At 37.5% G+C, this 25,165-nt stretch overlaps 4 protein-coding genes across 9 annotated transcripts; 3 read left to right on the top strand and 1 right to left on the bottom strand.

Moving 5' to 3' along the window:
- Positions 1-397: 397 nt before the first annotated feature.
- LOC128209032 (glycosyltransferase-like domain-containing protein 1) lies at positions 398-7,692 on the bottom strand. Of its 5 annotated transcripts, none has more exons than XM_052912841.1 (9): positions 7,676-7,692; positions 5,515-5,718; positions 5,175-5,351; positions 3,827-4,435; positions 3,385-3,494; positions 2,802-2,946; positions 2,239-2,309; positions 1,233-1,324; positions 398-552 (listed from the first exon to the last, which is right to left on the bottom strand). In XM_052912841.1, the coding sequence occupies exons 2-9, from the start codon at positions 5,694-5,696 to the stop codon at positions 484-486; spliced, it is 1,455 nt and encodes a 484-aa protein (XP_052768801.1). In that variant the 5' UTR covers positions 5,697-5,718; positions 7,676-7,692; the 3' UTR covers positions 398-483. The 5 variants fall into 5 exon arrangements, with proteins under 5 accessions (XP_052768801.1, XP_052768799.1, XP_052768803.1 ...); XM_052912839.1 differs by having other exon boundaries at positions 7,594-7,679; XM_052912843.1 differs by lacking the exon at positions 7,676-7,692 and adding an exon at positions 7,654-7,671.
- Positions 7,693-7,703: 11 nt separating this feature from the next.
- On the top strand, positions 7,704-18,432 carry LOC128209033 (oocyte zinc finger protein XlCOF8.4-like). Of its 2 annotated transcripts, none has more exons than XM_052912846.1 (8): positions 7,704-7,796; positions 11,673-11,730; positions 11,899-12,979; positions 13,404-13,573; positions 13,791-13,880; positions 15,072-15,388; positions 16,269-16,365; positions 17,290-18,432. In XM_052912846.1, the coding sequence occupies exons 2-6, from the start codon at positions 11,682-11,684 to the stop codon at positions 15,173-15,175; spliced, it is 1,494 nt and encodes a 497-aa protein (XP_052768806.1). In that variant the 5' UTR covers positions 7,704-7,796; positions 11,673-11,681; the 3' UTR covers positions 15,176-15,388; positions 16,269-16,365; positions 17,290-18,432. The 2 variants fall into 2 exon arrangements, with proteins under 2 accessions (XP_052768806.1, XP_052768805.1); XM_052912845.1 differs by having other exon boundaries at positions 15,072-15,394.
- Positions 9,185-9,736, top strand: LOC128208397 (nucleoside diphosphate kinase 6-like). Its single transcript, XM_052911956.1, has one exon. The coding sequence runs from the start codon at positions 9,185-9,187 to the stop codon at positions 9,734-9,736; it is 552 nt and encodes a 183-aa protein (XP_052767916.1).
- Positions 18,433-23,103: 4,671 nt separating the features above from the next.
- Positions 23,104-23,886, top strand: LOC128208396 (uncharacterized). Its single transcript, XM_052911955.1, has one exon. It carries the CDS (start codon positions 23,104-23,106, stop codon positions 23,884-23,886), a length of 783 nt encoding a protein of 260 aa, XP_052767915.1.
- Positions 23,887-25,165: the final 1,279 nt, after the last annotated feature.

The raw sequence follows: 25,165 nt of genomic DNA, 5'->3' as shown, positions 1-25,165 counted from the left end.
TAACTAAAACCCAAACTATTAAGCAATTGCTTTACCTCTAATGCCCATGACCCATGAATATTATTATTCACTTGATCCCAATACACTTCATGCACCAAAGAACCGTGATGTTTAGTTATAATTTTGTGCCAATATTTCAGAATTCGCCCTTTACGTGCAATATCTAAGGGAAACCTCCCAAGCTCACCATAAACAGAAGCGTTATTTATAGTCAATCAGACAGATAAAAGTGAATGTTTCATTATTACACAGCAATAAATACTGTTAAAATCATCTGCTTAACAGTTGGTAACGAACATATATATATATATATATATATATATATATATATATATATATATATATATATGCAGTTGGAACATTCAACTCTTACTGATAAAGCAATACAACGCTCGGTTTTTCATTTAATAACAGACATTTAGTAACACATATAATACTCATGGTAACTACAGTAAAACAACGTCTCTTCTGAAATACAGGTAGTTATGTTATATGAAACAGGTCCAAATATCTTGACTTCAGGACGTCCCAGCTGTATTGCTCTGTGTTGAGCTGAAATTAGAACATAACAACACATGGAACCTCAAGTAGCATTTCTAGGGGGATCTAGGGAGATCAGTCCCTCTACTTAAACAAGAGTAAGTATTTGTAAATGATAACGAAAATAATTCAATCTGCATAAAAATAGGCAAAACATAGGGGGCAGAAACAAATCATTTTTCTAGCCTAGATACAGTCTAGTCAATAATCTAGAAAAATTTAAGAAGATTAACATTATAAATATATCATCAAATAAAAAAGTAACATCAAATGGGTATTATTTTCTTTAATAAACTGACCAGTTTCATTTGTAGCTCATCAGGCGAGCGTTCAGTAAAGATGTTTGCGGCGAACGTTCGCTATTTGTTTTCCCGCTTAACGTGTATGCGCTGCGTTGCAACAGGGATACAAAACAAAACGTTTGCGAGCGTTTTGTAAACGCTCGCCTGACTGAACGCACTGCAGGGCTCCATGTGATGTTACTTTTTTATTTGTTTATATAGATTCTTGAACAGGCACTTTACTATTTTATTTATGCTGTAAAAGCTAGAAAAAAAATCTGTTTCTGTCCACAGTTAGGCAAAATAAGGTTACAAATACATTGTATGTTAAATTGACATACAAATGTACTTGGGTACCCTACATTCGATAAGTATAAGTATTGATTGTGACATGGATGTCAAGCAGTATACCTGCGTCTGTTTATGTCTCAGCACATGAGGGTTGTTACAGAAGTTGCGGAGTTCCTTGAATAGTTGGTTGTCTGTGTTGTACAAATGAGTCTCTGGAACACAAACATATTTTTTTAAAAACAAGTAGCAATACAAGTTAACAGAAGGAACATTTGAAATAGAAAGTCTGAATAAGGGCCTAACGGATTTCAGGTGTTTCATTATTCAGATTAATCTATTATATTATGCTAAATAAAAATACCTGTTTTGAAATCAATGTTGTAATTATGCTTGATAGCTGTTTCACCCCTCTAAATTCACACATACAAAAAGACTATGATTTAAACAATTATGTTGATAACTTATCAATAAAATATAACAGTGTGTGTATACCACGTGATAAATTGCGTCATACATGCTATGTCGGAAGGCAATATTTTAGTTAAAATAAAGACTTAAATCAAAGATAACTTTTCGCTTACTACATCAATTTAAATGAAATAAAGGCCAGTCTATGCCGCTAAGAGAGTCCCACCTTTGTTTTATTACCGGAGTTTGATAAGGTGATTAGTTTCATCAAACACTTCGACAAACCTGTTTACTAAACAATGTTTTGACAGTGCTCCGTCAGACGGCCGTATCGTGAAAAGGTTTGTCGAAGTGTTATAAGAAACTAAACTCTCAATCAAAATTTGGTCAAAGACCATAGGCGGGGCTCCGTAAGCGGCCTAGACTCTGCTATGTTTCATTAAAAATGGTAAAGAAAATGAAAAGTTATCATTGTTTTAAGTGTTAAATCGAAGCAAAATATTGCCTTCCGACGTAGCATTTATGACGCAATTTATCACGTGGTATACACACACTGTATAACACAGCGTATTTAATAATTATATTAAGATTAATTGCCACTGTATAGAATCCAGGGATCACTTTGGTTTACAGAACATTATATCCATCCCAGAGGCATGGGAATGTTATCAGAAAGACATAATAAAGTTAAGCAAGTAAATACACAAGAAAGTCTTACTTGTAAATAACTCAGGGTAGACAAGTCTGTTTGGAACAAGGGGGAAACAACCAAGGTGAACTGCTTCCAAACTGTGAAAAAGGGGAAATCAATTATACATTTTTTATCTGTTCTTGCAGGATGCTTCAAATTATTAACAAACAAAAATTACCAGATGATACAAAAATGTGAATCTGTCTTATCTTACAAATTATTATCACATTGCATATTTATAACTATTTTGCTAAATACCAGCTCTTTGTGTATAATTTATAAATATTTTGACTTTTGACTGCCAAGCCAGTCGTTTTCAAAATTAAACTGTCTTTAAATATAGTAGGTTGAACAAATTAATTGCTGTTAAAACTGATTAAGATAATAACCTACATTTCATGCCAATACATCACCTATTGGTCAACAATAAGCACCACCTTTATGCGATAAGACTTGCAGCTATACAACTGAACAGACAATGGTTATCAGCATTAGTGGAAAACACATTATAAACTTCAATTACTCCACCCTTCTTAATCATTAAGATTTTATACAATATGTATTATTACTTAATCAACTATCCAACTCACACGGCAACTCCAAAGAACTCGTGGTTTGCCGTGGAGACAACCACATCTGCCTCCCGTAAAACATTATAGTAGTCTTCCTTACACGCCTGGTAGCCCCAATGTTCTATATGATTCTTTAATGCTGCATTTGCCTCTTCAAATATGACTGGAACAACCAGGTTGTAATGATGTTGTGTAAATAAAAAACTTAATTAAGTACATGCAGTATTGGTTTTCCTCAATCATTTATAATTGCTTTTACTGAACAAAAAAACAACACAGTTGGCAGAAAATATACATGGTATCTCAGCTAAAAAACATCACAAACAAAGATTTACTGTATAGGTATGGAGGACATTCACTCTTAATGAGGATGGCCAGCATCTCCCTTTTGTTCTGCTCCATCTAACATCTCCATCAAAGTTTTGGAAACTTGATAACACTAACAATTAAGCTTTTAAATTAAGCATTTGAATACAAAAAAAAACATACTACTGCCAGTCTCCCATTTCAAAAGACATCTTTAAACACGTTCATACATAGACCATAAACCTTCAAACATAGACAAAAAACCTTCATACATAGACAATCATAGTGACATTACCAGGCACATCAGTATACTGTTCCCCAAGCACAGAGAGTCTGAACTGACACCCAGCGTCCCGGAGCTGATACATCACCCGGAAAAATGCCTCAGGGTTTTTGTCATGCTCCCTGTAAGGTTTGAACAGTGTGCACCCATAAAAGCAATATCAGGTAAACTTGAATTATAACCATTATGCAACTATCAGTATCAGTCAGTTTCAAAACTGTTATAATTACAGGTAGCATTCTTAACACTTATTAATTTCAGAAGTTTAGGAAGTTTTGTCATTAGTTTTGTAAAAAGATTTCAAACTCATCTGACAATATCTCTTATGTTAACTAAAGTTGATATCTTCAAATACAGAACTACAGTACCATATGGCTGAGTGAGTTAAGGTGTAGTTAAACTTGTTATGAATGTTATCTATTGAATCGGAAAATTGATGAGGAAGGTAGCATACCATCTATGAGGCCAGACAATATGGAGGAACTGGTGCTCAACCTTCATCTTCTTGGCTGAACTGCTGTACCTATCATCATGTAGCTCAACACTTGTCCCCAAAGTGTCTGTATTGACACAAAAATTGTTTTCCATTTCATGTAGGACTTTTTCTTCAGTACTTCCGTGCTCCTGTTTTGGCTGAGAATGTTCAGCTAAGCCTGACCTTGGCTTCATGCAGTCCTTACTTGCACTGTCACTTTGAATACATGTACATGGCATTGATAAACTATCAGAAATAACACCTTCATTAGATTGTTTGTTGTTATTACATGTTTGCTCTTCATGTTCAGCAGATGACATTATGCTTTCAAAATGATTACTCTTCACGGGACATGAGTTTAAACAAAAGTCCTTTGTTCTGCCCTTCTCCACATTTGATTTCTCATTCACAGCACCATCTCTATCAGGGAACATTATGGGGAAGTGAAGCACCCTACACTTGTCCCTGATCTGGTCAGCCAGGTGTTTGGGTCTGTATTCTTGCATCTGCTTCAGAAAGGAGTTGATGTTTCCCAGGAATGTCTCCATGTTGTAGCTTGAGTTGAATACCACCACATCTGATACCAGTCTGAAAGAACATATATGTCATGTATACTGGTAACTATATGCATGTGTTATATATAATAATGTCTAGTTTATGGGAAGTAACATGTACTGTAATAATGTCTCATACTCATGCTGTTCACTTTTGGCATTATGCAACTAGTGATAAATCAGCAAATGAAAAATAAAAAAGTCCAACCAGATATTACCCTATATTTGACGTACATTTGTTATGTTTAATGATGACATCTTGTTTTCACTGTGATGACATAATTTAATGCAACATAATGATGTCCAATAATGCATGCTTAATATATGACATGTTTATCAACATTTTAATATGACCTTGCTTAGACCTTAACATGAAGGCAGACAATGGCTGTATTGAAATAAAGGAATAACATGATAATCAAAAAACATTTATACTTTATAATTATTAGTTCATCAGTGGTCAAAGTTCTAACTTAAATTGGAACCAACCACTGAATTTAAAAAAGTTGCCCTGTTAGTTTAGTGGTTAGCACTCACTTCTCACCAAGGTATCCCCAGTTTGATTCCTGACCTGGGAGTATCAGTATATTGGTTTGGTTAGTGGTCAACACGCAAGGAAAGTGGGAATCCTCCAGGTTATAGAGTTTCCTTCACATCAAAAAACTCTCCAACAACATCATGAATATTTCTAAACAATCAATTTAAAATAAATAAAAACTAAAACTAAATGCTTAATATAAATTTTCGAAAATAAAATACACAAACATGCTCACGCAGAGAGAATCTGGTTGTATCCAAACTGGAAGTCTCTCTCAGGCCTTTGCTTGTGGACCTGTACAGGGTAGGTGAGCTGGTTTTCATGGAAGTACAGCACCTTGTGTGTGCTTGCCAGGTCAGGCCTCAGGGCTATCAGCTCTGCCATGTTCAACACTGAACTGGCAAACACTGTCCTGAAATAGAATCGATGTAACAAATATAAGATAAACATGTGTAATTCGATGAATGTACGATACCTGTCAATGATTCAGTGCACTTCTAGCAAAAATATCAACCAACTTATATTCAATTAAGATTTAAAGTTTTGAACTTATTAATGTCTAAAATATTGCAAACCTAAAACTGTGTTGTCTGGGAATGTTCTGGCTGAGGTGCAGCGCAGCTGTTCGGGCTCTCCAGGGCCACTTCTTCCCGGACATTGTGACCAATGCAGACCCAGGTATTTCACTCTGCAAAACATCCATCAGCTGTCTGTGGGAGCCCGTGTAAAACGGTTCTATAAGAAGTACAGAGGTCATCTTCACTTCTTTCTTTAATATGCTGCAAAAATAAGATTATAGGATTATCATCTTGTAGAAATAACAAAATATATCAAAGTTCTTTTTTAATCTTCCCAGTTGATGAATTAATATACAAGTCAAAGACTGTGGTTCATTTTTCAGTGTTTTTGAGCGCATGAGGTGTAAAGCCAAACAGAATATTTTAGCACAAAAGAAATGGTTGTGAAACACATGAACAGACCTGTCTTCAGCAGCATTATCATTTATAATCGAGTGGGATATTTACATAACAGCAATTTGTTTTCACAATGTACGGGTACACCATGTTTGTTTTTGCATTTAATAAAAGTATCAAATGAGTACAAACTGTTACAACAATATATATACATCTTATAGTTACACTTACAGGTAAAGAACATTACAACAGTATTGATCATGGATAGACATAAACATTTTTTATCATGATTAATTATATTTGCATTTACATTTGGAAATGTATATATCCAATTTAAATTTCACAAGAACACTCAACGTATAGACTATCTTAACTGTTAACTCAACTTTGTTCATAGAAATATGTACAAAACTTCATTTCACAGTTCATTCAATGAGCCAAACACACAACAACGACATTCCCTAGATACATTTAACTCATTTGCCACCTGTTTAAAGTCAAGTGCATGAGCTCTGTTCTTATGAAAGTGAAGCGACATCAAGTGTTTAAGATGTTCATGTATCATGTACAAAGGTATGTCTTGATGTGTCACAGCACCAAGAAAGACCTTTCACTTGTGGCAGTAATCACCAACAGATATCTGACTAGTTTCCACTTCAGAGAACAGTTCCCTAGCAGGAATTTTCAGCTGCCTAAGATAGCTGAATAATTCACATAGGAGCACTGTCGTATGGCCAATGGTTTTGTAATGAAGCTTGCTGCAGCCCCTTGCTGAGGTTATCTGTGAGACAGAAGACTATCACTATCCCTCAGATGCCGCTATTGAAGCTTGTTGCATTGACTTGCTGAGGTTATTGACCTCATAGACCAACATCATACCAAACAGGTACTTGAAAAACTTCATCTGGGCGGTCAAGCTGTCTTAGCTTTTGTCTCACACCAAAATCCTCAATCATCAATTTATTCTTGCTCTGGTTTATTCATTCATTTATTCTTTCATACTTTTATCCTCTCATTCATTCCAGATTGTAATCATTCATTCATGATTTCATTTAATCTGTCACCATCATATTAATTCTTTTTTTTTTTACTTTCAATTTGTTGATTCATTGTGTAAATCATTTAAAATTGATTTCAAATTAAAAAAAACACGCACACCACAAAATAAGATAATTATTCCAACATATCCATAGAACTATGAAATAACAATGTTTAAACCTAAAATGAAATTTATTAAGGGTTTATTAACTAAAAAGTTGACAAACATTATTGACTCTTACAATATCAACTTTTAAAAAAAACAAAAACTGTCTACTGGATGCGAGAGCAATAATTTAAATGTACCTGAATTTCAGATTTTTAAAAGCATTTTGATTTTTTAGGACCATGACAATTTTGACCTTATATTGCTGAAAAGATTGTGCCAAGGACAGCCCTTATGAATGACATTAAGGACACACAAACCATGGTTTATAGGTCTGTTATGACATATGAATCGTTTCCAATCGAAGAAGTAAGAAAGAGGAGTAAACTCCAACAAAACGCCATGGAGTCCGACGATGCTTCGTGCGCGTCACTTTATTTTGAGTTTGATATTCATCTTTTCGACATTAAATACAATATTTATGTCAAAATAATAAAAAAAGTATCCCTGAGCGCTCATAAATGTATAAATTAATTTGGTGAAATGACTCATTTCATTTAGTTATTGCAGAATGATTAAATACAATTTGGAAATACCATTTATAATCCAACAATACCATATATTTAAAATATGAAAATAATCATGAAAATAATCACGAAAATCAAGAAAAGCACTGACAAACTTGGTTAAAAGGGAAGTCACTCTTGAAAGTTTGACGAACCGGAAGTAAAAGGGAACAAGCTGTTACAATTAAATATCCAATTAAGAACATTTAGCTATGACATTTATCGAGAAATAAGTAAGTAAAGCACATCCATATATCTTCAGACATATTGACACACAAGACAATATATCGCCGACTTCTCTGAAAACACAATGTGATCATGTATAAAAGTTTATTATTTCGGATGCCTGTTGAGTTCGGACATAGTGCAGTATGTGTTGCTAAGAACCAGCCACCCGATTAGCTTAGTTGGTAAGAGGGTTAAGCTAGTGTTCTAGCGGTCGTGGGATCGAGACACGCAAAGGGTGCACATTTACTCCAATGTTTACCCTAATGGTGCAGCGGTACACGACAGGAATAGTCTGTTCGCCTAAAAAGGTTATTGGAGGGGAGGAGTGTTGTGTGGGTGGATACAAACAAGCCGCCTGGTTAGCTCAGTTGATTAGTGTTAACCTTGTCAAGCGTTCGAACCCCACAATGGGCACACTTTTCCTCACAGGTTTACTGAACACCTGGGAGTACCTAGACATACTCCTGTACACCTGTGGGTACCTAGGCATACTCCTGTTGAAGGAACACAAAATTGACAAGAATGCCTACTTATAAAATGATTGCTGTGGATAAAGAAAAACCAGTTTTGGGATATTTATTCATTAAAATGCCACATATCTAAAATTAACTTTTTAGGAATTATATATATGTAATACAAATAAGAAAAATCCCTAATTTTGAATGAAATTTCTAAAGGTTAAAGCTTGGATCAGTTGGAAGTTCAAAATACAAAATGTTAAACTGGTGTCAATGTTACTTTTATGGCCTGATTTTCTATTAAAATGATTTGTTTGAATACACTTTTGTGAGCTGGCATGATTTTATAGCAAATTATGTAAAACAAGGTAGAGTAGTTGAATAGTCAGAGATCCTGAAGTTCTTTGGGAACTTAAATTTCAGAGAAAATGTTTCAAAATTGATTGCCAGGATATTTATACTTAAGTTTCAATTTCTTTAATTGTGACACAGAGCACAATGGTTCAAAATATGTATAAAGTTATCAGGTGTAAATTTAAAACAGTCCTACTGTTTATAATAAAATACTTATTTCTTATGCTGACATCACAGTACAAACAGATGAACACAAATGCTGCAGAGCCTTTTAAATGGATATATCCTGAAACTGGTTAGTAGAAGACTAGATACTCTGCCAGAATTATATTCTAGATTTTTTGGATAAACACAGTTCTCAAAATTTACAAGTCATTTAAACAAAACAGTTCTACTTAAGTGATACTTCCTGAATTGTATTAAAAATGGAAAAGTCATTATTAATCTTTCCAATTTTTCCTTTTCATTTATAATAAACAAAATTGTCCTTTTATACTTCAGATTTTGGTGCTGAAACGAAATAAGAAGATAAAAAGACTGCTATTTGAATACAGAACTATAGTTTTTCAGAAGTAAGATTAATGGCAGCTAGAGCGAAAACCCTGCAGTTAACACTGGCCATCTTCAAGCCAGACATCGTATCCCACCCCCATATTGTCCATCAAGTGAAGAACATGATTCACAAAAGTGGGTTTCTCTTTATTCGGTCCAAGAGAATGCACTTGACACGTGCACGAGTTCAGGACTTCTACAAGGAACATGAGGGAAGATTCTTCTACAACCGGCTCGTATCTTTCATGTCAAGTGGTCCAATTAGCACACATATCCTTGCACGTGAAAACGCCATAGCTGAATGGAGAAAGCTAATGGGACCAACCAAGGTGTTTAAGACCATACATGATGAACCGGAGAGCATTAGAGGGAGGTTTGGTCTCACAGACACAAGAAACTCCACCCATGGGTCCGATGCTGATGAAACTGCGAAACGTGAAATACATTTTTTCTTTCCGGAGTTTGACATTGAAGACTGGTATAGTGAGTGTGAGCAAAGGTTTCTGTCTGAGAAAGTGTACTTTGATGAAGAACATGACATTCATAGATATATTTCTGAAAAAGAGGGTGCTCAGTCCTGATGTTTGCCTTCTATGTAAAAATTGTGGATAGTGAGTGACACAAGTTACAGTGAACACTTTAGTCAAAAGTTTGTTTAACAAAACATGAATATGTGTGTTTAAATCATGAAACTACCAGTATTCTCAAAAGCCAGATTAATCATATGTTACTATCCATGTAAATCTGACACTGCACTCACCATCATACAGCACTAATTTATTATGAGTGCATTCAGAATACAACATTTAAAAATGATGTTAACAATTGAGTAAGATAAATGAGTTTATTTTATGTTAAGTATTATCATAAACATACATGTTGTTGTATAACTGTGATATTTTATTTACTTTGAAATGTGGTTGTGGATAAAGTGATTATATAAATGAACTAAAATGAATTATTATTCATTTCATTTTGGAAGTTAAAATCCTTTGGACCCCTAAGTTGACCTTTGTCTTTTCAAGACCAGAATGATTAAGAAAATAATGATTGAGAGAGTTATAATTCTAATTGAATTGTATCATGTTTAAATGTCACTTGAGAAAATGATAATTCTCATGAATTGTATCAGGTCCACATTTCACTTTAGAAAGTAATTAAGGTGCCTTATAGTAAACACCCTGCCTATCTCTGTCTGTCTATCCGTCGGTCCACTTGTTTTATGCCAGGACTCTTTATGCTCCAACTCTTGTGTCACACGTATCTCAAAAAGTATACTTATATATAAAGCTGAAGTCACGAAGCTTCGGAAAGTAGGAGGAATGTTAACTAGCATTTGAGGTTGTGCAACTGGGGCATTGTGTGTTGCTTCACCAAATAAGGGCAGAGTAATGACCCTTGACTAAGTTAAAAAAAATAGCCTATAAAGAATGCAATCTTGTGTTGGGCTTATCTGTAAAAATATAAAAGCTGGAGTCACAAAACTTTACAGGAATGTTAACTACCATGTAAAGTTGTGCACCTGTAGTTTTGTGTATTGCTTCGCCCAGTAAGTGCAGGGTAATGGCCCTCCACCATGTAAAAATATGGGATATAGAGCCTGAAATCGTGTGTGACGACATCAAGTTAGAGTAGTGATACAGCCATTGACTTAGTATAAAATTGCATATCGATGGCCTCACTTCCAAATGTCGAAGCTACAAAATCCCATGTTTTCAGTAGCAACAATCTTAGTATTTAACCTTGGTTATTTAATCACACATTTTTTTACAGAATGCCAAAGTTAAAATTTTTGTAGTTACAATATCTGGAGGTTCAGCATTTTTCTTTTCTGTGAGATGTCTAAATCATTGCTCGACATTTTGATCACATGATGCAACACCATTTTCTTATCGGCAGTGATGTAATAATTCCAAAACAGAATTAATGCAGCTTAGGTATTTTGAAGTGAGGCCATCGATATAAAGCAAGTGTTTTTGAGCCAGAATCATGAAACATGAAAAGTTAACAAGAGAGAGATTCAGAGATTCTTAAACTTAAACATACATGCTTCTCGTTACATGATGTTAAAAGTTAAATATAAATGAAATTAATGTGAATTTTTTAGAATAAAAAAGCATGTTAAGTTGTACATCATGTAAAACACAACAGTATTTGGAACAAAAGCCTGATGACAGACAGACAAATATTATAAGTACCTCCCAAAGTCTTTTTCATTTTTGACATTATTGTAAAAAACAAACTATTTGTTCTAAAGGCCATCCATTTTAATGATATGGTATTTCTTACGTTGTTCAACACTTCTAAACATAGAAAAGTTAGGTAAAAAGCAATAACACAGTCTATTGCTATACCTACATTATTGAAGTCTTTGTGTCAAAGTCCATATGGTTCTAGAAATCACAGACCTGGTAAGAATGTATATAAATAAGTGTGAATGGAATGAGATCAGAATGAAATATTGGAACATATGATTCCTTTTATGGTTAGAAAAATAATTTTGTAATTATTTTTCAGAACATACAAATGGATAACCAGTCATCTGCAAGTTCTTCACAGAGTGACTATGAGTTTGGTAATAACTTTTGTTGAAGCTTGATTCTATAAAATCAGTCAGTATTTAAAACATTTTTGATGCAAGATGCAAAATACAAATCTTATTTAATGTATCTTAATACAATAATGTATAAATACTCTACAGTTTTTGTCTGCAACTTTCTAAAATCTCGTTTTATTGATGCAGACTCATCGTTGGCTGAGCTGTTCCCCAGCCTGGGGGACTTACCGGGCACCAATCCCCTGGCCCTGCTCCTTACGTCCCTCAGCGGCAGTGGTGGGGGTGGGGATGACCGGGGAGCCAGCCTGTACAACCCTTTCAACCTGCCCCGTCCCCGATTACATGAGATCCACGCCCTTGCCACCGCCTCACTCATCTCACAGACACAGGAAGCCATCATGCATGAGTACAATATCTCCCAGGATGAACTTGGGGGAGTGAACAGTAGCACACAGTCCCACTCTGCCACTCTGTCTCCAGAGAAATACTCGCTGGAGAGTTTTAATAAGTCTGTTGATACTCCAGTAAAATTACCTGTTAAACATTCTGATGCTTCTTTCAAGTGCAATGACCAAGAGTTAGGTCACAGATCAAGAACACCGTGTGGAACTGATATGCAAATTTCAGTTGAGGCATTTAATAGTATAAACTCATTGTTAGACAATGATGAGGCCATTTCTGTTAAACCAGATGTGGGTAAAGATACCAGTTGTTTTCAAAATCCAGTTGTAGGCAAAAAGTCAGAACGTCAGTTGGTGACCTGTGATCGAGAACTTAATTTTGCTGTCCAGAATATTCCACCAAAGGAAAATGTTGTGGAATACGTTGAAGTCAAAGACATGCCACAAGTTGTAAATTGTCCCACAGTTATAATCGAAAAATCAAAAGGTGCTCCAAATTTATTAAATTCTAATGAATTGTCAAATGAAGATAATATAACAGTACAAAATGGTTTAATGTCCCTGCCAACAGACATAGAACAGAAAAAAGATCAAACTGTTATTTTTCTAGATGAAGATTTTAAACAAGCAAAAACAGATGAATTTCCCTTGGATAGTGAGCATGTCAACTTGAAGGTTGGCTCTGACCCGGACATCCACAACAAGAGAGTATTGTTTGTGTGTCATATTTGCTTGAAGCACTTTATGAGCGAGTCTCTCCTAGAGGAGCACATGACGGGCCACTTGCAGTATGTGTGTCCCCAGCCCGGCTGTGTGAGGACATTTGCCTACAGAAGTCACCTGCACTACCATCTCAATACTCACAGGTAGTAACTCCTGGAGTCAAGATTATTCTCCTACATCTTTCCTTTTCAAAAGGAACAAAAGGTGAAAGGGATGGCCCACCCACCATAGGCCAAATTCATTCAGAAAATTGATTCAGAGAATTTCTATAGATATTAAAAAAAAAAGAAGAGAGAATATATATTAACCAGATGGTCATCAACCCAAGTGGCCGTATAATATATAAAATGGCAACAAATACAAACATCCATTGATTTCTATAATAAAATGACAAACGAAATATACAAAATATATCAAATTTGTTGTAAGTGAAGTACATGGTGCGTGTTCCTTAACTGTAGTTGTCAAAGGGAAATCAGCAGTACATGTAGACTCCATGATACTTCCCCTTCTAATTCTGTCCATTTTCCAGGCTAGAACTCTTACTGTGGTAATATTACATTACAGCGGATCCCGAAGCCATCGGTGTCAGGAGTGTGGTTGTGTGTTCAGCACAGCCCAACACCTGGCGGCCCACCAGCGAACCCATGCCGGGGACCGGCCCTACCCCTGTACACAGTGTGGCCGTGCTTTCACCACCCTTTCCCAGCTCAACAGCCATGCCCGCACTCACACTGGTCAGTATAAAGAGACACAGTTCAAAGTTGTGGAAAAGTATCAATTGGTGAAAAACTTCGGCTTTGCATTTTGATTCTATGCCGTAGTTGATTAATTGGAACTTCTGATAGTTTGGAACACGCAAAAGACGTCTGAAATGTTTATGTATTCAAACAGTATTTCAGTAGTTTATAATAATGTTAGTTTTTGCAGTTTGTTATTATCCTTATACTACAGGTGAGAAGCCATACAAATGTGAGGTGGCCAACTGTGGGAAAAGCTTTGCTGAAAGTTCATCTCTCAAAAAACACAAAGTCACACACTCAGGTATTTTGGTGTTTACAACTTTTAATTAATGTTGAAAGAAATAGATAATTATGCTGAAAGAAATATCAATGATTCACTGTTTTAGTTATAACAACTAGACAATGCAAGAGTCTGTTACATAAGTATCTAAAGTTAAAACTTAAAACACCATTTAAAATAAAAACTCTTTTTTTCTCAGAAATACAGAAATTCAAAGTTTACAGATGCTTCATTGATACAGCCCTGCTTTTTTACAAAAAACAACAACATCATTTTGCCCCCCTTCCAAAAAAGGGGGTATATTGCTTTTCAGTTGGTGAGTCAGTCAGTAGGTCTGTAGAACAAGGCTTGTCCAAGTGATAAATCTACAATGCCTGGACCTATGGTCCTCAAACTTGACTTGGAGGTTGGGTGTGAGCAGAAGATGACCCCTTATGATTTTGGGGTCAAGGGTCAAGGTCAAAGTTGGTCAAGGTCAAAGTTACCTTAAATGCGAAAAGTTTGTCCAAGTGATAACTTGACAATGCCTGCACCCATGGCCCTCAAACTTGACATGAAGGTTGTAGGTGTGACCAGTCGATGACCCCTGTTGATTTTGATGTCATGAGGTCAAAATCCAAGGTCACAGTGACCTTGAATGCAAAAAAAGCTTGTCAAAGTGACAACTAGACTACACATAGACCTTTGTTCGTTAAAACTGACATGGAGGTTGGGTGGGATCAGTAGATGACCCTTATTGATTTTGGAGTCATTAGGTCCAAAGGTAAGGTCATAATGACCTTCAACTCGTAAATCGATTTATTTTGAGGTCATCAGGTCATATCAGCTGGCATTTCGGCCTATGCATATTTTATTCAATTGTGCAATTATTCCTGACAACATGGCGCTCAAAAGAGCATATTGTTTGACAATCATATCTTGTTTAATTTTGACTAGCTCACTTTGACTGTATTTCCATTTCTTGTGCAAAAAGATAGGACAAAGAAAATTAGTTGTGTTTTCAGATGCTTTTTCACTATAACTTAGGAGCGGTAGGACATCCCTTTACCCAGTTATACACCATGAACCAGTATATAATTGTAATTTCTTGAACAATATAAAGGCAGTTCTTGAAAAAAATGCTATCCAACTTATAAAAATTACTCTTGATTGAAGGAAATCCAGGTTTTCCAATTTATATTATTTGTAAGTTTGTGTTTTGTTTCTTTAAAGGAGAAAAGCCATACAAGTGTTCCATATGTGGCAAGGGATTTACCCAGACCAGTTCCCGGGGATACCATATGAAGAAAGCACACAAGGACACAGCCAAACCCTAACACGGACGTTTGCTGTACTGGCCATCACATTGACACTGACCATTAAACTGACCAGTGCTGTAGTAGTGATGAGATCCCGGAGCTACTACATATTGAAGGCTCCCCTAGACTTAGCCAAGCCCTTACCTGGCCATTGGTCTTTACCTGACCAACACACTGACCCTCGTAGAGAAGGCCCAACCAAACACAACTTAGCCCTGACCCTGGAGCACAGTGAGTGTGCGTCTCAAAGAAGTTCGGTCTAATCGAAGTATCAAACACTTTGACTACTGTACATCATTAAAGCAGAAAGGATAATTTCATCTTCATGTTTTTAGACAAAAAAAGATATGAGAAATTCATAGCCATTTCATTGACAGCGGTTTTGATGTGCTTAATCATTAGACCATGGCCATTACTAAAAAATCTTCCCAAGATATTTACATGAAACTAATACCCTAGCAAATTAGTACATGTATATCAAAGCCCATAAATCTGGCTTAAAAAATCACTTTTAATTTATATAAAGATATAAGAGTGGTGAAGTGGTATCAATGTCAGCCTTTTAACCAAGAGGTTGCGGGTTTGAGCCCCCACAAAGGTGCTTCCTCATGGCCTCTCAAAAAGGACATCAGTACTGGTCTCTTCCAAGGAAATGGACTTAAGGGTTATTCATATTCTAATTTCAGGCGTCTTTCCAATCGAGCTAAAATAAATTAGTAGGAGCTAACTCTGGCTGAATAATAGTTAGTTACTATCAAAGTGTTACCGGTGTGGGGCTGGAACCAATGACTGCTACTAGTGTTCACTAGCAGGGCCCTTTATTTGACAGTTGGTTCTTACCAATACACACACTAAACCCAACCCGCCATAACCTACCTACATCCACAATTAACAGACAAACTTTAGCAACTGCTTGTGATGCTCTTGCTGTGCTCTTATATGATTTTGGTATTGATATAAAGGGGCTATTAAAATAGATTTTACTATCATTACTGAAGAACGTTATTTCCATTGTGTCCTTGGTTAGCTGAATGTCATATTATTTTTAGTTTACATATTGTAAATAATGAAAGGATTTGTTGTTTATTCTTTGTACATTTGCTTATTTCAGGGTTCTTCAGAAACAGACATGGTTGGATTGAACAAGAACTAAGTAATGACATGACTGATAAGAAACCAAGTGTCAGTACAGAGTTATGGCATAACTGGTAAGAAACCAAGTACCAGTACTAAGTTATGGCATAACTGGTAAGAAACCAAGTACCAGTACTAAGTTATGGCATAACTGGTAAGAAACCAAGTACCAGTACTAAGTTATGGCATAACTGGTAAGAAACCAAGTGTCAGTACTGAGTTATGGCATAACTGGTAAGAAACCAAGTACCAGTACTAAATGATTGCATAACTGGTAAGAAACCAAGTACCAGTACTAAGTAGTGGCAGCATAACTGGTAGGAAAGCAAGTACCAGTTCAAAGTAGTGGCAGCATAACTGGTAGGAAAGCAAGTACCAGTTCTAAGTCGTGGCAGCATAACTGGTAGGAAAGCAAGTACCAGTACTAAGTAATGGCATAACTGGTAAGAAACCAAGTACCAGTACTAAGTAGTGGCAGCATAACTGGTAGGAAAGCAAGTACCAGTACTAAGTAATGGCATTACTGGTAAGAAACCAAGTACCAGTTTTAAGTAGTGGCAGCATAACTGGTAGGAAAGCAAGTACCAGTACTACGTAATGGCATAACTGGTAAGAAACCAAGTACCAGTACTAAGTAGTAGCAGCATAACTGGTAGGAAAGCAAGTACCAGTTCAAAGTAGTGGCAGCATAACTGGTAGGAAAGCAAGTACCAGTTCTAAGTAATAACATTACTGGTAAGAAACCAAGTACCAGTACCTAGTAATGACATAACTGGTTAGATTCCAAGTATCGGTGCCAAGTAATGATATAACTGGTAAGTAACCAAGTAGCAGTACTTAGTAACGGCATAACTGGTAAGAAAACATTGTTGTTAAAAGAAATGAAAGCAATTTAAACCAACTACAACAATTTTAAAGTAATTTTCAATAATGATCATGAATGATATACATGTACATCATGATACATTGCATTAAGTTATGTTTGTATGTATTTTCAGATCAGTTAGGAGTCGAAAGTCAGCATTACAGAAACCCACAGATTCTAATAAATATCAAAACAGTGATGCAGAGGAGGCAACATTTGTACGAGGAAATAAAGAATTCATTGTCTCACTCTGAAGATGAGAGTTTCTGAAATATAATGACATGCACAAGTTACATATGTAAACAAATTTTGCAATTAAAAATAGTGTTTTTTAGGTCTGAAATTAATTTTTCTTCTACATTCATTTTATGATTGTAGAATGTTTTGTTTTAATTATACAGGACTGTGTTGCACAGCTCAATCAGTACTCAGATAAAAGTGGAACGATTTGTAGACTTATTCAGTGACTTACTCATTTAAATAATTGTGATACGTTAGTTTTAGTGAAATAAAGAGCAATATAAACAAGTGCAATTGTATTTAATTTATATCACTTATACCCCTATCCATCAACATGTGCAGTTTCTGTAGAGATGTATACATATACATGCACATACAATATTTCTAGAGTAGGAAAACTACCTAAGTGAGCTTTTTTCCTCTCGGAGAGATCTCAAAATATAATATAAACTAATATAAAACTGTCTAGGTCAATATTTTCAACTACAAGTATAAGTTGTAGAGACCATGTGTAATGTTCATTGATTGAAGTTTATCATACAAATAAAACAACAAGGTTTATTTTAAATGTTCAAAACACAAAGTCAAAAAATAAACCCGTAACATTTTGAACTTTCAGTACTAATCCAATAAGAACTTCAAAGCTCTTTTCTTGATTGCTTTGACCTCATTATTTTTTACAAACACTTGAATTACAACAATTTGTTGAGTTCCTTAACATGGACTTGGATGGGTTACAAGTTCACTATAATTTTGTTAAAATCTGATGGATATGTAAAGTTTACACTAGAAGCAGGGGCAGCAAATCTTGCTATATTATCTCCCTTTCTGTTGGAGATTGCATTATTGTCTATTTTTAGTTGTCTATTTTTAGTAACAAGGGAATATATTTTAAATTTTATTAATTCTTCACAGTAGTCACACTTCAAAGGTAATAATTGTTCTTTTTATAGGTTTAAGTAATAATATATATCTCTATATTTTTTTAAGAAGAATTTTATTTTTACTCCATGATGAATTTAATAATCAGACTACCATTAAAGTACATGTAGACCATTGTAAGTTGCATTCTTATCTTTTAAGTGGTTAGCGAATACAGCTTATATATATATATATATATATATATATATATATGTATACAAGAATTTCTCTCTTGATTAAAGATAGAAAGCTATGTTGTGTAGGATGGAAAAAGGGAACATTAATACTTAAATATTATTTTTGTTGTTTTTTATGAAGTCCTGAGAGTTTAAGGCAGTATATTGCTGCTTTTGGATGGTGCACAGTCCGTCGTTCCTATGTCTGTACTTAACACAATTGCTTGTGAACATCAAATTATGCCTCTGTGGTCAAAACTGGCTATGCCCTGATGTTTCCTGTGGACTTATATAGGGTATTCTTGAAAAACTTCAGGTCTGAAACTGCTCGGCCCACCCTTAAATAATTTGTTACAAGCATCATATAGTGGTGCTCTACCAAGATTGTGCAATTATGACCCTTGGGTCAAAGCCAGGCCCATCCTTTTTGACCTTCTCTCGTATTTTTGAAATTATAGCGAAGAAATTTTGTAAACAGATAACAATGTTGTGCTTGGATGACCTTGATTTGTGACCTGTTGACCTACTTTCTTATTTTTGAAGCTACAGCAATGACACTTGGACCACGTGTGGAGTTCTGATAACAAATATCAATGTTGTCCTGGTATGACTGCGACTTGTTGACCTGCTATCTTGTTTTTAAAGGTGCAGCAATGACATTTTGACCATGTGTACAGTTTTGAAAAGAAATATCAAAGCTGTGCTTGGATGACCTTAATTGTAACTTTTTGACCTTTCTTATTTTTTAAGTCTCTGTTATGAAATTTCGAGCAAGTGTACAGTTTGAAAACACATCAATATTGACATTGTCAGGTGACCTTTTGACCTACTTTTGAAGCTACATTTTTCAAAATCATATGTACAGCTTTGAGAGCAAATATCAAGCTATATTGATTACAAAGATTAAACACTTGTACTCGGGTGAGCGATTTAGGGCCATCACGGCTCTCTTGTTTTAATTTAACACAAAATTGTGGATAGTCTCTGTGGTCAACCTTGACGCCGAGGCAGTTTATATTTTCCTCAGTACGCTGAAACAACACTCTTGATCACCGTTAGAATGCGTTATTGCTAAGCATGTCAGGAGGGTCTCGGTGACATGCTAGGGAGCTGCCTGTCCTTAATAGTGACCCTTAAGTCTGTAATGAGTCTTCTGTTATGACCGCTCTTAGGATCCTCTGGTTGGACTGTTTTCGTTGTATGATGACAGGTTCTTCAATGAGTGTATATGGAACTCCACTGCTTCTCACAGGAGGCTCTCAGCGTTCACAAATGGCATCACCCTCATTCTCAATTAAACCACTGAAAAAGTACAAAGTATTTTTGCAAATAAAATTATATCATATGAAGAACACACGCTTATGAAATTGAATGTAATTGAAATTGTTTATTTGGCAACTTTTTAAGCATAGTTAAATTTGTTTTAAATATACACATATCTTTTAAATGGCAAACCAAAGGCAAATACGGGGCCCAGCCTATTTAAATGTGAAGAAACCTTTTAACTTCATACTTAATATAAAACTAATGTGTTTTATGCCCCCCTTCGATTTAGAGGGGTATATTGCTTTGCACATGCCATCGGTCGGTCGGTGGGTCGGTCGGTCCGCCGGTAGACCAAAGCTTGTCCGAGTGATATCTCAACAATTCCTGAACATATGGTCATCAAACTTCACATGAAGATAGGGCCTGACCAGTAGATGACCCCTATTGATTTTAGGGGCCATCGGGTCTAAGGTCAAGGTCACAGTGACCTTAAATGGTATAAGGATTTTACAGCTTGTCTGATTAATCAACAATGCCTAGACCTATGGTCATCAAACTTGACATGGAGGCTGGACCTGACCAGTAGATGACCTCTATTGATTTAAGGGGTCATCGGGTCATAGGTCAAGGTCACAGTGACCTTGAATGATAAAAGGTTGTCCGATTGGTAATTTGACAATGTCTGCACCCATGTCCCTCAATCTTGACTTGGAGGTTGGGTCTGACCAGTAGATGACCCCTATTGATTTTGGGGTCATCGGACCAAAGATCAAGGTCACATTGACCTAGAATGATAAAAAGTCCGAGTGATAACTCGACAATGCCTGCACCCATGACCCTCAAACTTGACTTGGAGGTTCGGCCTGACCAGTAGATGACCCCTATTGATTTTGGGGGTCATCGGGCCAAAGGTCAAGGTCACATTGACCTTGAATGATAAAATGTTGTCCGAGTGATAACTCGACAATGCCTGCACCCAAGGCCCTCAAACCTGACTTGGATGTTGGGCCAGACCAGTAGATGACCCCTATTTATTTTGAGGATCATCTGGTCAAAGGTCAAGGTCACAGTGACTTTGAAGCCAATTCGAGAATTCCTGGACCTTTGGTAATCAAACTTGACATGAAGGTTGGGCCTGACAACTAGATGATCCGTGTTGATTTGAGGTTTCATCGGGTCAAAGGCCAAGGTCACAGTGACCTTTAACACGAAAAAGTTAACAAAGATTCTCCCAGTGATAACTCAACAAAGCCTGGACCAATGATCATCAAACTTGACATGAAGGTTGGGTCTGGCCATTAGATGACCCTTATCGATTTTAGGAGTCATCGAGTCAAAGGTCAATGTCACAGTGACCTTGAATGCGAAAATGTTGTTTGAGTTATAACTCGACAATGCCTGCACCCATGTCCCTCAAACTTGACTAGGGGGTTGTGCCTGACCTGTATATGACCCCTTTTAATTTAAGGGGTCATCGAGTCAAAGGTCAAGGTCATAGTAACCTTGGACGCAAAAAGCTTGTCTGTGTGATAACTTGACACTGCCTGCACCCATGGCCCTCAAACTTGACTTGGCGGTCCATGCATATTTCATTCAATTGTCCAAATAATCCTGACAACATGGCGCTCAGGGGGGCATACTGTTTGACAAACATTTGTTTTTTGTTTTTTAATAAATTAATGTTATACTGCCATAAACGTACATGGGGGTTATTAGTACCTGGAGGGCCATGTTGAAGTCTGTCATGATGTGCTGCAGGGAGGAAAAGATGAGCAATGTCAGAGGGTAAGCCCTCCTTGGTCCGTTACACACAACCTTTTTTTTCGCCAACCGCGAGGACTCGGAAGTACCTGCACAGTGCTGGCTTCTGCTGGAGAACGGCTTCGCACACCTTTCATACTCAGCCATATAGTGGCGCAATGCTTCGGGATTTCCAAGGGCTCTGTATCGGTGAACGCCCGGAACCCCTTTATGTACTTCCATCCTATTGGTACGGAAAATACATTGAAAACAAAACTTATGCATTATATATTAAATGTGTTTGTATTTTCAAGAGATTTCAATAATCTTTGAATGCTGGACAAATAATTGTGTACATTTTTTTTTTAGATATTCGGTCAAATTGTTTACACTTTGAAAATGAACTTACCTGTGGAAGAAGTAAAAGAAGAGGTTTTTTTTTACTGGTACTGCAGGTTCTTAGGAGGGGCCTGGATACGGAATGCCGTTAGGGCCATCCCTTGTGAATGTGTTGATCTGAAACGCGATACTCGATAGAACGATGATGAAAACGCGAAATCACGAAACTAAGATGGTGAAAACGCGACAATACGATTATGAAAACGCGATAGTACGATGATGAAAACGCGATAAACTATCGTGTTTTCATCATCTTACTGTCGCGTTTTCATCATCGTAGTTTCGTGATTTCGCGTTTTCACCATCGTACTGTTGCATTTTTATCATCGTAATGTCGTGTTTTCATCATCGTACTTGTGTTTACATCATCGTACTATCGCGTTTTCATCATCGTACTATCGATAGTACGATTATGAAAACGCGACAGTACGATAGTACGATGATGAAAACGCGAAATCACGATATTACGATGGTGAAAACGCGAAAGTATGATGGTGAAAACACGATAGTTTATCGCATTATCATCATCGTACTTTCGTATTATCACGTTATCATTATCGTACTGTCGCGTTTTCATCATCGTACGGGTTCTTTCACCGGATCCACGACAAGAGGCGGTTGTTTCTGTCGATAAGTATGTTGCAGTTATCGCTGCCAAACCAGATACAATTCCCAATGGAATGTCTCTGACGCTGAGGGAAGAAGTACTGGTATAAAGGAGTAACTGCAAAGATAAGTTGCACTATAATTTTGATCGATATCAAATAAAATCATATTGTAGAACAACAACACATTTTCCTCATGCAAGCATAATTGATATTACAGCTTTAATAAAATCTGAGATCGTTAAAGCGACGACAATTATGACGTCTTACTATAATTAACTTCACTTGAGAACTGAAATCGTCTAATAATTCATGCAACTAATGCAAAACTTCCATGAAAACCAGATTCAGCAGGATAATCAGGCTCTCGCCTGAACCACATTGTATATCCGGCAGGACCCTTTTTAAAATACTCTCTTATTTGGTGAGTAATATATAAAATATTTGTTTTATTAACATGTTCATTTCGGGCATTTGTTTTGCAAAAGATATTACAAAAGTGGATATTGCAGGACACCAAACTATACGTGCACAAAGTCCGATGGCGGGGGCACCAACAAACACGTGGATGGAGTTCGATGGCGGGACACCCATCAACACATGGATGTTGTTCGATGGCGGGGCACCTGTTTGATGGAGGGACACCAACCAACACGTACGTGGATACGGTTCGACGGCGGGACATCAACCAACACGTGGATACTGTTCGATGGCGGGGCACCAAACAACACGTGGATACAGTTCGATATAGGGACAACAACCAACACGTGGATACTGTTCGATGGCGGGACACCAACCAACACGTGGATACTGTTCGATGGCGGGACACCAACCAACACGTGGATACAGTTCGATATAGGGACAACAACCAACACGTGGATACTGTTCGATGGCGGGACACCAACCAACACGTGGATACTGTTCGATGGCGGGACACCAACCAACACGTGGATACTGTTCGATGGCGGGACACCAACCAACACGTGGATACAGTTCGATATAGGGACAACAACCAACACGTGGATACTGTTCGATGGCAGGATACCAACCAACACGTGGATACTGTTCGATGGCAGGATACCAACCAACACGTGGATACTGTTCGATGGCGGGGCACCAACCAACACGTGGATACTGTTCGATGGCGAGGCACCAACCAACACTTGGGTACTGTTCGATGGCGGGGCACCAACCAACACGTGGATACGGTTCGATGGCGGGATACCAACAAACACGTGGAAACTGTTCGATGGCGGGGCACCAACCAACACCTGGATACTGTTCGATGGCGGGGCACCAACCTTCACGTGGATACAGTTCGATATAGGGACAACAACCAACACATGGATACTGTTCGACGGTGGGACAACAACCAACACGTAGATACTGTTCGATGGCGGGGCACAAACCAACACGTGGATACAGTTCGATATAGTGACAACAACCAACACGTGGATACTGTTCGATGGCGGGACACCAACCAACATGTGGATACTGTTCGATGGCGGGATACCAACCAACACAAGGATACTGTTCGATGGCGGGGCACCAACCAACACGTGGATACTGTTCGATGGGGGATACCAACCAACACATAGATGCTGTTCGATTGCGGGATACCAACCAACACTTGGGTACTGTTCGATGGCGGGGCACCAACCAGCACGTGAATACGGTTCGATGGCGGGATGCCAACCAACACGTGGATACTGTTCGATATAGGGACACCGGACTTCACGTGGATGCTGTTCGACGGTGGGACACCAACCAACACGTGGATGCTGTTCGACGGTGGGACACCAACCAACACGTTGATTCTGTTCGATGGCTGGGCACCAACCAACACGTGGATACTGTTCGATATAGGGACACCAGCCTTCACGTGGATACTGTTCGATGGCGGGGCACCAACCAACACGTGGATACTGTTCGACGGCGGGACACCAACCAACACGTGGATACTACTCGACTATAGGACATCAACCAAGAACATCTAAATTAAACAATTGAATGCAGCGGGGTGCAACAAAATGACCACGGGCAAAGATAAAAGCGGAAAAAGACAGCACTCTTTACCGGTGACTTGTGAAATGAGCATCGTGCATCACAAACAAAACCAGAGAACTTGATCCAAGTGTGGCAATCAAGACTAGCTGCAAACCGCGAGCTCCTGCGGGCTTGTTTCCGTGGGAACCTGGCCACGACAACTGCTAAGAAGAGATCAATGTCTCATGAAAATATTACTGGTCGGGTTTATCTTGGACTATGCTAGGTGCCGCCGGCACGCAACTATTACCGGCCGTTGAATGCCCGGAGCAGGACGTCTAATTGAAACTGGGGGCGCATTACAAGACCACTAGTAGCACCAGCCAGATGACGTCTCATCATCACCTCACAAGCCAACATTTATCCGCTGCTAAAATGCCTAGTTTGCCATTGTTGGGTGGATGTACCAGGTGAGCATGCATTATCTGCGTCGATAAATAAAATTGACTAGAGGGCATGGATACAAGTAAGCCTCAGTCATTGATTAGGTACTTGCATGGTCACCAAATACTGGGCCGACACATTCAGCACGAACATTTGTCATACATAATCAGTAAAAAATCACCAAAATCAGGCACCTGGTCGGGACCAAATTTCGAGAGTTTCGTGTGTCGTT

This window comes from Mya arenaria, chromosome 11, assembly GCF_026914265.1.
Source record: "Mya arenaria isolate MELC-2E11 chromosome 11, ASM2691426v1".
NCBI classification, from domain to species: domain Eukaryota; kingdom Metazoa; phylum Mollusca; class Bivalvia; order Myida; family Myidae; genus Mya; species Mya arenaria.
Note: the sequence above shows the minus strand (reverse complement) of the source record. Positions and strands in the feature narration are given on the sequence as shown.